The sequence below is a fragment of the Muntiacus reevesi genome, chromosome 3 (genome assembly GCF_963930625.1).
Source record: "Muntiacus reevesi chromosome 3, mMunRee1.1, whole genome shotgun sequence".
NCBI lineage: Eukaryota > Metazoa > Chordata > Mammalia > Artiodactyla > Cervidae > Muntiacus > Muntiacus reevesi.
The window spans coordinates 11,873,260-11,888,082 of NC_089251.1; the positions used below are offsets into that span (position 1 = coordinate 11,873,260).

The following is a 14,823-nucleotide window of genomic DNA, read 5'->3' on the forward strand; positions in this document are numbered from 1 at the left end:
CGTCCCTTGGGTGAAGAGGGCAGTGCTCCTCATGGCTGCCCTGTTTTCAGAAAAGTTCTCAGAGAAGGAAGTTGAGGGAGATGGCAGGTCCTAGCGAGAATAGGAGCCAAAAGGAAGCAGTAATTCCCAGACGCCGGGCTGCGGCCTAGCCCGCCTGCCATCCCACGTCAGTTCTTCAGGATTCTCTGGTGTATAGTTCAGTATCACTGGAGACTGTGGTGTGGTTACAGAACCAACCTACGTAGACGGCCCTCAAACCTGTGTGTCTGTGTGTCTTGGGAGATGCGTGGTGATGGAGAATTTGGAAGACAGGACTCCAGAAGTCGGGTATAGGTTTAACTTGGGCTGTGCACAATGGGAATGCAGATTGTTTCCCTGCCATGGATTATGATTGCCCCCTTGTGGAGAAAATGCAGCGTGGCTTCAGAGTGCCTCAGAGCCCAAAGATTTCTCTTTAGGGGGAAGAAATGCGTCACTTTTCTTTAGAGTCATCTCTTTAAAACTGGACTAAATATTTTATTATCCAGTACGTAATATTTTATGTACTGGATAGAAGGGCCTGGAGATATTGAAATGCAAATCCAGAATATCCTTGCATTGTACCAGAAACACTCCACACTGACACTTGCAGTCTACCGAAAAACATTACCCATTTGTAACCAAGTTCCCGATTAGAGCTTGGACCTCCCCACCACATGTATTTATGCTGTTGCTTTTCCAGCCCAGTGATAAGAGATTGCTTTGTCAGTATATGCAAAGAGCCAGTGTCTGGTACCCCCATCTTTCTGGTGATTACCAGAACTAGGTCGGTACCACTTTGTGGGTGTTTTGTTTTGTTTTATTGCAGTATGCTGGAGAAGGCAATCGCACCCCACTCCGGTACTCTTGCCTGGAAAACCCCATGGATGGAGGAGCCTGGTAGGCTGCAGTCCATGGGGTCGAGAAGAGTCAGACACGACTGAGCGACTTCACTTTCACTTTTCACTTTTCTGCATTGGAGAAGGAAATGGCAACCCACTCCAGTGTTCTTGCCTGGAGAATCCCAGGGACGGCGGAGCCTGGTGGGCTGCCGTCTTTGGGATCGCACACGTGTCCGAACACGACTGAAGCGACTTAGCAGCAGCATTGCAGAATGCCTTGTTCTAGATTTCTTTTGGGGAAACATTTAAGGTTGAAATGAACCAGTGGGAGCAGGGGTGGCTAGCTTAGTGGGCTGGCAAACTGGCAGTTATAGAAAACAAGTGACAGGTTCTCTGTGATCACGCATAGCAGTGACCCTGGTCCCCCAGGAGGTAGGGAAGTGTATTTTAGAACATCATTCCAAGGGTTTCAGCTCACTTTCTTTTTATGGGGGGAGGGAGGGCAGGGCTGCATTCCTATAACACCAGTGACATTTCTGGTGTAACCCGGGTGTTTCCCTGCGTCTCCTCCCACGCTGCCTTCTCCCTGCCCCCACCCCCCGTTGTGCTCCACTTCCAAATGCCATGTCACAACAGCACTTGGATGTGTTTTTCTCAACTGTCATCAGCTCCAGCTGGCAAGACCAACTTCTTGAAACACAGGAAGCATCCAGCGGAAAATATTTTAATAAAACAGACTCCTCATAAAATGTTGTTTTGGGGGGGAAGAACCAGCCCCCCCCAGTCTGTCAGCATTGTGTCGGGAGACAGGAGAAGACAAGCCGGCGGGCAGGAGCCGCATCCTAATGGGGCTTTGTTGCGGGTGGTTCAGTGCTGGGCACATGGACTCGGTGCCTGGCCCTTTAATCTGGCCTGGATTCTCTTGAATCACGATCTTTGTCTCTGCTGGGAATATCAAAGTGCATCAGAAACTTGGAGGATTTGGGCCACAGAAAGAGACACAGGATCTTTGAAGTGGAGGGCAGGATTCGGTCCTCCTGACTTCTTGCCCCAACTCTCACTTCCAAAAAGCACATTAAATAATTAACTGTGTGGACCACAAGACGGAGCTGATTAAGAATAAGCCGGTCTCCACGGCCTCCTATAGCAGCTGGCATCTGGAATTCATCGAGGCCCGGTAGCACTGCCAGCAGCTCTGGCCACTGCCTCCATTGAAGTCCATTTTTTTGCTTTCCAACTCATGTCCATTCTTGCATCCGTTCATTCCGCAAACATCTTCAAAAACCTACCAGGTGTGAGCTTCTTAGGATTTTAAAGGATGCCCTAAAGGGAATCCCACTGCTAAACTTTGTTGACTTGCATTTTCCCAAAGCACAATGTTTCCCATGTTAAATTTTCTTCCCCAGTGAAAAGCAGGTGTCCTAGCCCCTCAAAACCTTTTGATAGCGATTGGAAGAATCCTTTAGGGAGTCTTCTGGGGATAACATTTCCCTCTGTTTTTCAGTTAACATTAGCTCATTAATATTCAGTGATGACTTCTCAAGAAGTATTAGCTACTTACATTATTATTCACAGCAGGACTGATGGTATTCCCCAAGGATGCCCTAGGGTAAGAGTTAGGATTAGGAGGGATCCGACGGAATAGGCTGTGGGTCAGAGGCCAGTTGGCAGCAAGTACAGTGGAGCTCCTGATGTGTTCTAGGCCCTCTTAGGCACCCCTTCCACAGAATGGGAACTCAGGCTCAGAAAGTGAATGAACCGGGTTTGCAGGTCACCCAGTTAGAAAGCAGCAGGGCCAGGCCTCCCGGCGCTGCTCAGGTTCCATCTCTCGGTGTGCTGTGCTGTCCAAGGGGGTCCAGTGTTCGCCTAGCTTTGCCCAAAGAGCTCCGTGTCCTGAGGTGTCTTGTCCTGCATGCTACCTTCCTCTCTGCTTCCCTGGGGTCGGGAACCAGAGCTGTTCAGTCCTCTTCCAGCCCAGGAGGCAGTGTTCTCTTGCGGCTGAGTGTTTCCATCTGGGGAAGAAAAGGGAAGTAACATATACTGAACATCCCTGAAGATCGTGAAGGGTGGGTAGTGGCTTACCCATTGAACAGATGGGGAAACTGAGGGTTGGAGAGAGGCTTTCCATAACTTGCCCAAGGTCTGGGGGCTGGAAAATGGAGCGATCTTCTCTCCAATGACAGACCTGGCCCTTTCTTCTGCAGCATCCAGCCCTTTTTGTTAAAAACCTGGTTGTGACTATGAGGATGATGGCGGCAGCAGCAGGCACACCGAGGTCACAGCTTCTCACCCTCTTAAGGGTGGGCTTTGCTTTTTTCAGCAGGAGTGCGCATGGCTCCCAGACCCCAGCTTATCTTCCCTCCGGCTTGCTAGATACGGGGCAATTTCCCATTCAATATGAGGCTTAGACTCGCTAGCAAGCTGTAAAAGGCAGCACTGTGCTCAGTACTGCCCGCCCCTGAGGACCACACACAGCAAGCAGAGGCCAAAGGAAGGGAATGACCTACTGGTCCCCAGGTGCCTCTCTTTCATTTGAAAAATTTCATTCTGCCGTGAGAGTTGGGAGGGAGACCGTTACGAGCAGTCTTCACCTTTTTATAAATCTTCACAATAACCTAGAAGGGCAGAGCTGTCTTCTGAGTCCTTATGGTGACAGAGCTTGTGCTCATTGTAGGTCGGAGACGTGCCCAGTCCTGGCCAGCTGCAGAGACCAGGCTCTCTCAGTGCATACCTTGTCCTCTAAAGGCGACACACACTACACCCTCCAGTCACCTGAGTGTTGACTGGCTGTAGGCTGGTTATTCGGAGTTCAAATAAGTAAGTGAGAATAGTCCATGTTCAGCCATCAGGGGCCTGAAGCCATTGCCCTGTCACTTCTCTGGCCAGATCCATGTAAAAAACTGCTCTTTGCCAGTAATTTTCTTTGTTTGTAAAAATAACCCAGTAACCTTATAGGTGATCTGGAAGTTAAGGAAAAGAGACAAGTTCATTCCCAATCCCACTACTTCAGTTCAGCCACTTATTAGCGTTTCTGCAGATTCCCATTCAGTCTTTTTTCTAGATGTATCTTGCAGAGCTGCCAGCCTCCTTGCAATATCCCATTGTACACTGGACTTCCAGGAAAGTCTGTCCTTAGCCACTGTTATAGGCTGATATCCGCATGTCCTTGTTAGCCCCATGGTGACCACAGAAGATCCCACTGTGTATATTTATGTGGCCTGCCTGACCACACCCCTTATATGGGATTTGCAGATTGTTCCAGTTTTTCACAAATGTGAAAAATGCCAAAGTGAATGTGCTTGTCCTCCAAGTTTTTTATCATTATAAGAACAACTACCATTAACTGAATACTGCATGCTAAGCATTTTACATACACTGTTTCATTAAATCCTCACGGAAATCTGGGGGCAGGGGTAGGTATCATTAGCTATGTTGTATAGAAGTAGTAACTGTGACTCTAAGAAGTGCTGGCTGTGCTTGGTCACACATCTAGGTAGTGGCAGAGCTGTCCGTAGCACCAAAGACCAACCCTTAACCAGTCTTTTTTTTTTTTTTTTAAATATATTTTGATGTGGACCATTTTTAAAGTCTTTATTAAAGTTGTTACTACTGCTTCTTATTTTGTTTTGATTTTTGGCCTCAAGGCATGTGAGATTCAAGGCACATGGAATCTTAGCTCCCTGACCAGGAATGGAACCCACACCCCCAAGTCCAACCACTGGACTGCCAGGAAAGTCTGTCCTTAATCAGTCTTATAGACAGATTTCTGCTCTGTGTTGCTAAATAACTTTCTGAAAGAATCACACCACTTTACACGCCCATCAGAACTGTGGAATTCCCTGAGACTCTGGGTCCCAGAGACCCATCAGGACATGCGGCTGGCATTAGAAATCCTTCTGGCCGAGGAGTACTTCTGCAGGTTGTGCTGACTGGGCAGGCAGTGTGTGCACCAAACAGCCAGCCCCCACTGCTCAGGAATTGGAGAGTCTGCTCATCTGAATTGCACTGCGTGACCCCAGTACCCAAAGCCCCCGAAGATTAAAGTAAGATCAGAAGAGGCTGCCAGAAGCATTTAGTGAGAGCTCTGCCCGAAGACCAGGTCTCAGAACACTTTGCAGTCATATCTCTTCAGGCTGGTTGCACACATGCTCTGGCAGGAGATGCCGTCTGCTTCACCCCCACTTCCCCTGCCCCCATGCCGAGTCTCCTTGGGCTCAGCACGGCCTCTGGCTAAGGATCACAACTGGAGCCCCTCTGCCTCCTGCCCAGACCCAGAGCTGCCCGAGGGTGAGGGCCTGGTGCACAGGCCTGGCTTGGCATCCGCAGACTTGGGCAGCATCCTGGCCCACCAGCTGTCAGTCCGAGATATTGCACAACTCTCTTTGCCATTTTTTTTTTTTTTTTCAATACCTGTTAACATTCCAAAGAACACAATCTGGGAAGCTGCCCACAGGAGCCACACAAGCATCCTCAGTTAGCAGCCGTAACTGCTGCAGCCTGCCTCCTCCCAAGGCCACAATACCCAGGACTTCCCCTGACGAAGCCATGACCTTCCATGTCGTGTATCACCATGTGCGTACACACATGCTCACACACCCCCATGGTCTGTGAGCAGGGCAGGGCTGTGTGACCATCAGCTTTGACTCTTCAAGACCAGAGCCTGGCCCAGCTCTGTTCAAGGATATTTACTGAATGAGTGAATGGAGGAATCCCTGAGGGCAGCTTACAGCCCAGCCTCCTGGAGATGGGGGCGGGTGTCAGTTAACAACCACAAATGTGTAAAGAGCACCTGCTGTGAGCCAGGTGTGATTAGGAGGCTTACCAGCACCTGCCTGGCCTGGCACTCTAAGAGCTAGATGCTGCAATCAGCCCTGGGAGCAATCTGCAGGGTGCCAGCTGGGCCCTGGGACCCAGGGGGTAGGGGCAGCCTCCTGGGCACTACCGCCTGGCAAGCCGCCAGGACAACGAGCAGGAGGGTGCAGACTCAATTAGCAAGGCGAGAGGCTCCTGACCCGACTTGGCCCCCGCCCCCTCTCCACCGGTGAGTTTTCGGCCCCAGAGGCAAAGCCAAGACAGAAGCCAGGCGTGAAGCCTAAGCCCAGACTGGAAAAGCAGGCGCTGCCGCATGGCCCCCGGCACACACAGCAGCCCAGAAAGACACAGGAACCCCTCATGTTGACCACTTCCACCTACTACCCGGAAGGAGGGACTCTCCCAGGAGTGGTCACAGTAGGGGATTAGATGCAACTGAAAAGCCAAGCCTTTATGATGCCTTCAGATACGGCACACCCTCCTCAAGATGTCACTGAGCTCAGTCTCCTCTGGAAGGCTCTGCCACGCCAACAAGCGCCCTCCCCAGTCCAGGTTCCACGTCACCATTTCCCAAGTGCCTGTTTTGGGCCCAGTACTTTGACATGTGTCATCTTGGTTAACCTCCCCTGCTCCCCCAAAGTCTACACAATGAAGGCATTGTTAGTCCATCCAGCCATGGGGGAACCACGACTCTGACAGGTGGAATGATCTGCCCCGGGTCTAGCACGGATACCCAGGCACACTGAGTCCCACACCCACATCCACTGCTTCCTAACTGGACGCCTTCCCACCACTGCTGCCACAGTCCCTAGAAAAGACTTGTGCTCTTGGCAGGCAGAGACTGTCCTCAGGATGCGGGATGGGTGTTCCTCAGCATCTACACAATTTCTCTTCCAGGTAAGGAGAGCACTCCCAAGGTGTCCCCTTCCCTGTCTTCTCTCCAGCAGAGAGCATCAAGGCGGGGAGAGTGGAGCCAGGCCTCTCCGCCTACATGAGTGTCCCTCCTGCACCAGGGAAGGGCTCCTCAGCATGCTGGGTGTGGGTGTGGACATGGGAAGTCCACACTAGTGATCTTTGTGGAAGGAAGGCAGACAGACAGACACAGGTTGATACATAAGTGAATGGATGAATGAAGGTTAGAAAGACAAAAAGGGGCACGACTAACCCAGGAGACGGAAATGGGGGCAGTGAAGCCTGAGTCCCCCGTGCCGGGCCCCCCTGACCTCATACCTGGCCGTCAGTCCTCATGCTGGTGCAGGCTCTCCACCACCTGGTCCCTGCCAGCCCTGCCTGCCACCCGCAAGCCCCCATGCCCACTCCTCCACAGAGACACCTCCAGGCCACTGTACAGCCTCTGTTGGACTCACGATTAAAGCCCAGCCCCCATGTCACCTCCCAGGTAGCGCTTGTCCAGGGGCCTCTGAGCCAGGCACACGCATCACTGTGCTCTGGCAGGGCAAGTCCCCAAGAGGATGGAAAGGCCCTGACCTCACACTCACCCATCCACCCTCGACCGGTCCACGGGACAGGAAGACACCTTCTCATCACAACAGCGAGTCTCTCATTGCTGTTCTTAAGTAGATATTCACCTACTGCTGAGAACAAAGACACCATGTCCAGCAGGTTCCCATATCTGTCTTCAGTTCTTCCTCCCGGTTAGCAGTCCTAGCCTTGCCCCGGGCACGTGGAATAGCTCCAGTGGACGTTCCAGAGCTTCCCTTGTGGGTCCTACACCAAGCTCATCTCTTCCTTAGAAGAGACTTGCTTCAGAGAGTTTTTCTCTGTTTTTAACCCACACACGTGCTAAGGTGCCCTCCAGGGTATTGGCCCTGTGTAGCGGTGCTGGCAGGGAGGCATGGCAGCATCTCCAGGTGGGGGAGCTCTCAGGTGACTCCGATGTGCTGAGACGTGCCCAGCTGGGGACCAGCAACCTTGACTGGGAAGATCTCTGAAGGCAGGACCGCCCTATTCATCCTTGAACACCCAGGGGAAACTCTGAACAGGGTGGAGAGGCGCCAAATCTGTTGGCAGGTGAGCGTAGCGTCTGGGCAGTAACTGAACGTGCACTGGGCGCCATTCAAAGCCCTTCATGAGTATCCTCATTCAGCTCTTGTGATAAGACTAACAGGAGGGCTATAGAATCTCTATTTTGCAGATAAGAAACTGAAGTTCAGGGAGGTACAATGACTGTCCCGAGGTCAGTCTGGCTGGCACTTTGGGGGAGGGTGGACAGACGGGCCTTGTCTTGGGGCCTGTCCCTGCCCAGCGGCCCAACAGGAGCCTTGAAATCAGTGGACGCCAGAGCGGCCAAGACCTTTAAAAGTAAAGATCCTTTGTGCTAGAGTGAAATGATCCTTTAAAACATGATCACCAGCTCCCCTCGTTCGTTACCTCTGGAGACCAAGTCCTTGCTGATTTTTTCCCTTCTTTATCTCAAGTACATTTAAATGTCAATTAAATTTGAAATATCTACATTTGTCAGCATTTCATTGTGGGCCAGCGTGACGTGCTGCTGATTTGTCCACGCGATGTGACACATGAAAAAAACTCTCGAGATGCAGATCTTCCTCATTAAAAAATAAGCCCGTGCGATCCCGGCACGGCAGAGAGCCACAGAGCACGTCCCCGCTTCCTGACGCCGTGTCTCTGACATGGTATTTAAAAAGGAACAGCCGCGCCTGTCACCACTGTCACACGCGCGTGCTAGCCAGCGACACGTTACACCAAACATTAGAGAGGGTTCGGGGAGTCATCTGCATGGGAACTCCGCGCCGAGATGAGGTGGGCAGAGGCGGGAGCAGCCGTGGGAGACGCTGGGGTCTGAATGTGATGGACAGCGGGCCTTTCTTTCTCGCCAAGACTCCGGCAGCCCTCACTGGGTAGCCAAGTTCGCCACGACCTGCCTTTTCACAGACAGCTCTTTGTGTGTAATAAAATCCAGGCAAGTGGTGGGTGGCAGACTGCAGGGTAGTAGCTGAATTGGGTTAATGAGGGAAGAGGTATGCTTTTTTTTTTCATATTCTGCCTTAAGCTAATAAAAAATTTAAACCTGGACGTATTCGACGGTTCATCCTTTATCTCTGACAAATATCTGACTGTATGTTTCATGGGCAAACATGAGCAGCTGAATTTAAATAAGTTTATTTTGAAATCTCACCTTTTATCAGAAGTGGAAGGAGGAACACACAACCCCTTATTTCATTGTTTCAGATCCACAGAACTAAAGAGGCAGGATCACAAAGTGGTTTAGAGTCAGGCAGATCCAAATTCCATGCTCTGCCCTTAGCTACTGTGTGACGCTGGGCAAGTGACTTTGCCTCTCTGAGCCTTGGCTGCTTTATCTGCAGAATAAGGATGACATGATGAGTAATAATCAGAAACCATATGGACAGCATTTAGCCCAACACTTGTAAATACTGCTAGTGTCAGCAGTAAATACAGCTAGTTGGCATCCATGTGGCCCAAAGCCTGGACCTGAAGAAACTCTCATCAAACCACATGGCAGGGTTCTTGTCTGGGTATTTCCATCACTCTTGAGAGACAGATAGTGTGTCCAGGAGACACCCTGGACCTCATGTTGAAGCCCTGTTCAACCAGCCTGACCTGGTCAAAAGAGCCAGCTGGAGAGGAAAATGGTGAGCTGAACAATGAGGCTCCCTCTCCCCCACCTCACCCCCTAGCACTTCTGTGATCTTGCACGTGGGAGGCATTGGATTCTGACAATGATGGGAAATGCAGCAGCCTGATCCAACAAAACCAAGGTAGAGTCCAGCACAAAGGCTCTTGGCTCTCATGTGAATCCAGATATTTCTGGCATCTTTAGTGGCATGCAGCTTATGTGCCAAGCTGTGCTCTCTGCTTGCTTGTCAAAGCCAGAGGAGGGGACTGTGCTTGCACAGGTTCTGGAAATGCATTTGATGGATGGATTTGAGCGTCACCAAAGCCTCATTCAGTTTGACTCAAGCAGAGATACGAGGCCCACATGTACACAATCTAGCACCAGCCCAGAGGACAGGAAGGAGAGGGCTCTGAACTAGAGTCCCTGCTCGTCACCTCCCGGTTGGGTGGCCTGATCACACCTTCTTCACCATGACCCCCAGTGCTCATCTAGCACTGTGTCTGCTCAGTTGGCACTCAGGATGTGCTTTTCGGTTGGGTGCGTGGGTGACTGGACAGACAGGCGGATGAATGGACTTACGACAGTCTTGTCCTCTGTAAAATCTGTGCAGTGACACCTTCCTGCTGGGGAGGCGGGGGGCAGGGTGGTAGAAATAAAAATAACCTGTAAAGTCCATGGCACAGTGCCTCCTTGTGAATACTGTTCTAAGCATTTTTCTGAGATTCCCACCTGCCCCAATATATATAACACTTTTGTCCACAAACATGATCCTATTCATTCTAAAGTTAATATTCTTTTTCATATTCTTTCCCATTATGATTTATTGTAAGATATTAAATATAGTTTCCTGTGCTATACAGTAGGACCTTGATGTTTATATATTTTGTATATAGTAGTTTGTATCTGCTAATTCCAGACTCCTCTAATTTATCACCCACATTCCCCTTTGGTAACCATAAGTTTTTCTTTGTCTCTGAGTCTCTTTCTGTTTTGTAAATAAGTTCGTTTGTATCATATTTTAAATTCCACATAGAAATGATATCCTATGATATTCGTCTTTTTCTGTCTTTTTTCACTTAGTACAATAATCTGTAGGTCCAATCCATGTTGCTGCAAATGGCACTATTTCATCCCTTCTTATGGCTGGGTAATATTCCGTTGTATATACATGTCCCACATCTTCTTTATCCATCCATTTATCGATGGACATTTAGGTTGCTTCCATGTCTTGACTGTTGTGAACAGTGCTGCTATGAATATTTGGTGCATGTATCCTTTCAAATTAGAGTTTTCTCTGGATATATGCCCAGGAGTGGGATTGTAGGATCACATGGCAACTCTATTTTTAGTTTTTTAAGGCACTTCCATACGACTCTCCATAGTGGCTGCACCAATTTACATTCCCACCAACAGTGTCGGAGGGTTCCCTTTTCTCCATCTCAGAGAGGGGACCTTCCTACACTGCATCCTCAAGCTGAGGAAAGGGTCACGTGCCTGGTGGGGGTCCAGAAAGAGGGGTGAAATGGGCGTGTGTGAGGCCTTGTCTGTCCCGCACTCTGGCTTCTGCTCAGTCCCTCAGCAGACTTCCTCTGCACTAACGCTGTGCCAGAGGTGTGGGGGATAGAGACAGTGCACCAGACCCTGCCCTTGAGGACCTCCTCGCAAACAGAATTGCAAGAGGTTCAGCTCTACTGATGATCCTGGAGGAGGACATGGCAACCCACTGCAATGTTCTTGCCTGGAGAATCCCCATGGACAGAGGAGCCTGGCAGGCTACAGGCCATAGGGTCGCAAAGAGTCGGACACAACTGAGCAACTAAACTCAGCACACTGATGAAGCGCTAACCCGCTCAGCCCAAGGAGAAGCCCACTCCACCTAGGGAGAAAAGTCCGCTGGGAGCTCCAGGAAAGCATCTAGGAGAGCGGTTTGAGCTGAGTGTTGCAGGCCAGGGCAGCCAGTGCAGCAGGCAAAGGCAAAAGCAGGTAACAGAGGCAGCAGGAAAGAGGCACAGAGATGGGCGGGCCAGGCACAAAGCAGTGTCCGCCCTGCTCAGAGCTCAGACTTGGTGACAGTCATCCACCTGCCCGGCACGTTCCGCGAGCTCTCTGAGTGCAGCCTAAGGCAGAGTGCTTGCCCCCTGCACCCCGCCCCCTACTCAGGACCACAGTCCAGTGCTGGCGAGTAAGGGGGGGGTCCTCCTAACCTTAGACAGATGAATAAGTCATTCCAGACACATCTGAATATCAGTACTGCTGCTGCTTTAGACACTGCACGACCAGCTGAGGTGAAATCACCGTGCAGAGCAGCAGGAGTAAAGAGGAGAGTGGCAAGGTCGGGACTGTGATTCAGAACAAGATTCCAGGGGCCATGTGGAAAGTGACCCTCCTGCTGTCCCAGTCTGGCCCCTGTGTTGGCCAGGTTAGATCTTCCTGCCCTCTCTCCTGAGCAGAGACAAATGCACGTTCTAGGCCATGCTCCTAACCAGTCCAGGTGGGCTGACATGCATCTTGTCCCTGACACTCGGGAAGGCGGCCTAGGAGAGGAGACCTCCCTGTGCAGCCCTGGGCAAGTGACTTCCCCTCTCTGAGCCTCAACCTCCCCTTCAGTATGAGGACAAAACTCTCTGCCTGGCTAACTTCTAGGGACAGTGCAAGGCAATGAAGGGTCAAGTGTGATCGTGCTAGGGCCCTCAGCCCTGGGTGCCCACTTTGAATTCCACACTTGAAAGAACAACATATTCTTGGGTAACAACTGTCTTAGCACCGGGGATGGTGGGTCATGGGAGCAGCCGGTCACAATCCACTCTCCCCCAGCTGCTGTCTCTCACTTACCCTCCAACCCTGGTGCCCGTGCACTTTTTTGGACATGTGTCCTCTTCCTGAAATGAAGTCAGAAGGGAATTGCATCATATAAGGCAAAGAAAGGAGACTGCTCTGGCTGGGGTTTGAGAAGAGAGGAGATAGCCCCAATCAGGTACCCCTGTGTCTTCTGTGTTTGAGGAACCTCCCCAAACTTCACTAGCGCCCAGGAGACCCTCGGTGTGCGTCCAGCCCGCTGCGCTGGGCAGAGGCGTGGGCTGCCAGCTCCCCAATTGCAGTTGGGGCAGCAGCCGTGGGGCCAGGATTTGAACCGAGAGCTGTGGGGTCCAGCCTCTCTCTCCTGAGCTCACGCCTCTCACGGCCCCTGGTCAGTGTATAATTCATAGAAGATGGCGTGGAGTTTCTCTGGGCTGTGTATGTGTTTGTGTTTATAGAGGTAGAGCTCACAGGTGGCTGACAAGGGAGATGTATTTTTTATAACAATGAATATTTAATTTCCACATCACAGATGAAAAAGACTCTCTGAAGAGGCATCTGAGGGAGACTCCAGAGAGCGGCCACTAATCAGAAAAGGGCCTTCTCACGAGTGCTCTTCCACATGGCTCACTTTCTTCTTTAACTTTTTCATTTTTTATTTTTTCCTGATTATTGAAGTAGATATGCACATTGGAGAAAATGTAGAAGACACAAAAATAAAAAATGGGAGAAGGGAAAAAAAAAATCACCCATAATACGCTAGCTTTTGTTGACATTTACACACCTGTCTTTTCAGTCTTTTTTCTATGCATTTTTCCATAAGTAAATGAGACAGAAGGCAGTATTATTGCAATTCTACTTCTTAATTCTTAGATTTTTTTCTTTATAAACATTATAATTTAATGAGGGGATAATACTCAGCCAACTGTACCATAATTCACTTTACCAGATTCCTACTGTGGAAGTTTAGATTGTCTCGTATTTTATAAATATAACGGTAATGGACGTCTTTGTGCGTAATCTGTGCTACAATTTGGGGTATCTAAATGAAAGTGAAATCGTGAGGTCATAGATACATTTAAGGCTCTTGACACAGGTGGCAAACCCACAGTTTCTTTTCTGTTAAGGACCAGCTTCCTCACCGTGGGGGCCCGTCGGGCCTTCTCTGGACAGCTTCCTCCCCGGCCGGCAGAGGGAGGCCAGGGTCAGGCACCAGGCTGCGGGCCTCCTTCCCACCCCACCACGCGGAGTCCTGAGGTGCCTCCTAACTGTCTTCTCTCTTGTCTCCCTCTGCCCCAGCCTCGTAAAGCCCTTGCGACACTATGCTGTCTTCCTCTCCGAAGACTCCTCTGACGATGAATGCCAGCGGGAAGAGGGCCCGAGCTCTGGCTTCACCGAAAGCTTTTTCTTCTCCACTCCCTTTGAATGGTCTCTCCTTCCTTCTTCCGCTTTCCTGAGCTCGGCTTGGTGACTCTCCGGGACCACTTGGAGGGGCGGGGGTGGCCAGCTTGTGCTTGTGTGTGGGGAGGGTGCCTGGGGCCGCTGCTTTCTGGCGCCCGCTTGCAGGGCGGCGCCCCCCCGCCCCCCGCCCCCGTGTGCCTCCTCCCAGGGCGTTCATTCTGCCAGCCCCACCGGGCCTGTGGCGATGGGGTGAGGTGACAGGGGTGCCTGGGCTGTAAAGGTGTGAGACGGGAACATCTCCTTCCTCACAGCGAAAATGCACTGGGTTGCTGACTGCAGCTTCAACTCCGGTTAGGCTGGTTGTTGCTGTCCAGTCTTCCTTTATCTCAGCACACCTTGGGAAGCCGTGGAGATGGAGCGTCAGATTTTAAGTTTAAAGAAAAAAAAAAGTGTTACTGGTATGGAATATATTTATTAATGATGGCATGGCCAAAGATCTTACCAATTTGTCTGACTTTAAGATAGCTTTCATCATTATTATTTATAGCCTAAGCCTCCTTCTAATTATAAATTGCAACAAAGAAAGAGAAAAAGAAGGTTCACCACAACCCAGCCACCCCGGGAATTGGGCTTTGGTGGCTGCCCTTTTTTTTCCCGCCACGTCTTGCCTCTCCACCCACAGGCTTTTCCCAGTTGGGACTGAGCAGACGGTCAGCTCTGGTCTGTGTTTATCTGTTTGCATGGCGCTTCTAATGGGAGCCTTCAGGGGAACGGAACTGCCCTTTGCTGAACACCCACAGCAGACCTGGGGGAGTGAACCATTCCGGCCCGATTACATAAGAGAGTCTGCTCCCCCCTTGTCAGCCCCCTTCACTATCTCCCTGCACCCACTCTCTCCACCAAGGCTGGGCCTGTGGGTTCCTTGGGGCGCCCGACAAGCCCAACAGCTCTGCTGCTGCCACTGGCCCCACAGGCGGGGCGGGTTCTGGCCCTTTCTGCCACCAGCTCACCTGTGGCCACAGACAAGTCAGTCCCCTCCTGAGGCGCTCACTTAGGGAGCAGTGCCCTAAGCCAGGGTTGCTCAGGTTTTGCGTGCTGCCTGGTCTGTGCAGTGAATCTCCTTCTTTAAAACTAGGAGAAAAGCCTTATCCTAAGCAATAGTATCTATAACATCATAGACTTAATGTATCAGTTATTATTTCTCTTATTAATTAAAATAAAGATTGCATCATTGGAATAAGAAATGTCCAGCCATGTATCAACTTACAATTGCCTTGCTGGTAAAGGGATCCCACACAGACAACAGCCAAGGACCCCCATCATGGGGTCTGGCCG

General features: G+C 50.7%; 1 protein-coding gene across 7 annotated transcripts in view; it reads left to right on the forward strand.

Annotated features, from left to right (window-relative positions):
• The window catches only part of DENND1A (DENN domain containing 1A), a 522,551-nt gene that overhangs the window by 501,927 nt on the left and 5,801 nt on the right, over positions 1-14,823 (forward strand). For 2 of the 7 annotated variants that reach the window (XM_065928483.1, XM_065928485.1), the window contains one exon: positions 1,529-4,475. The exons of 2 other annotated variants lie outside the window; for them this stretch is intronic. In XM_065928483.1, coding sequence (XP_065784555.1) covers positions 1,529-1,607 — 79 coding nt within the window. In that variant the 3' untranslated portion in view covers positions 1,608-4,475. 3 more of the 7 variants (XM_065928479.1, XM_065928482.1, XM_065928484.1) reach the window with 3 other exon arrangements.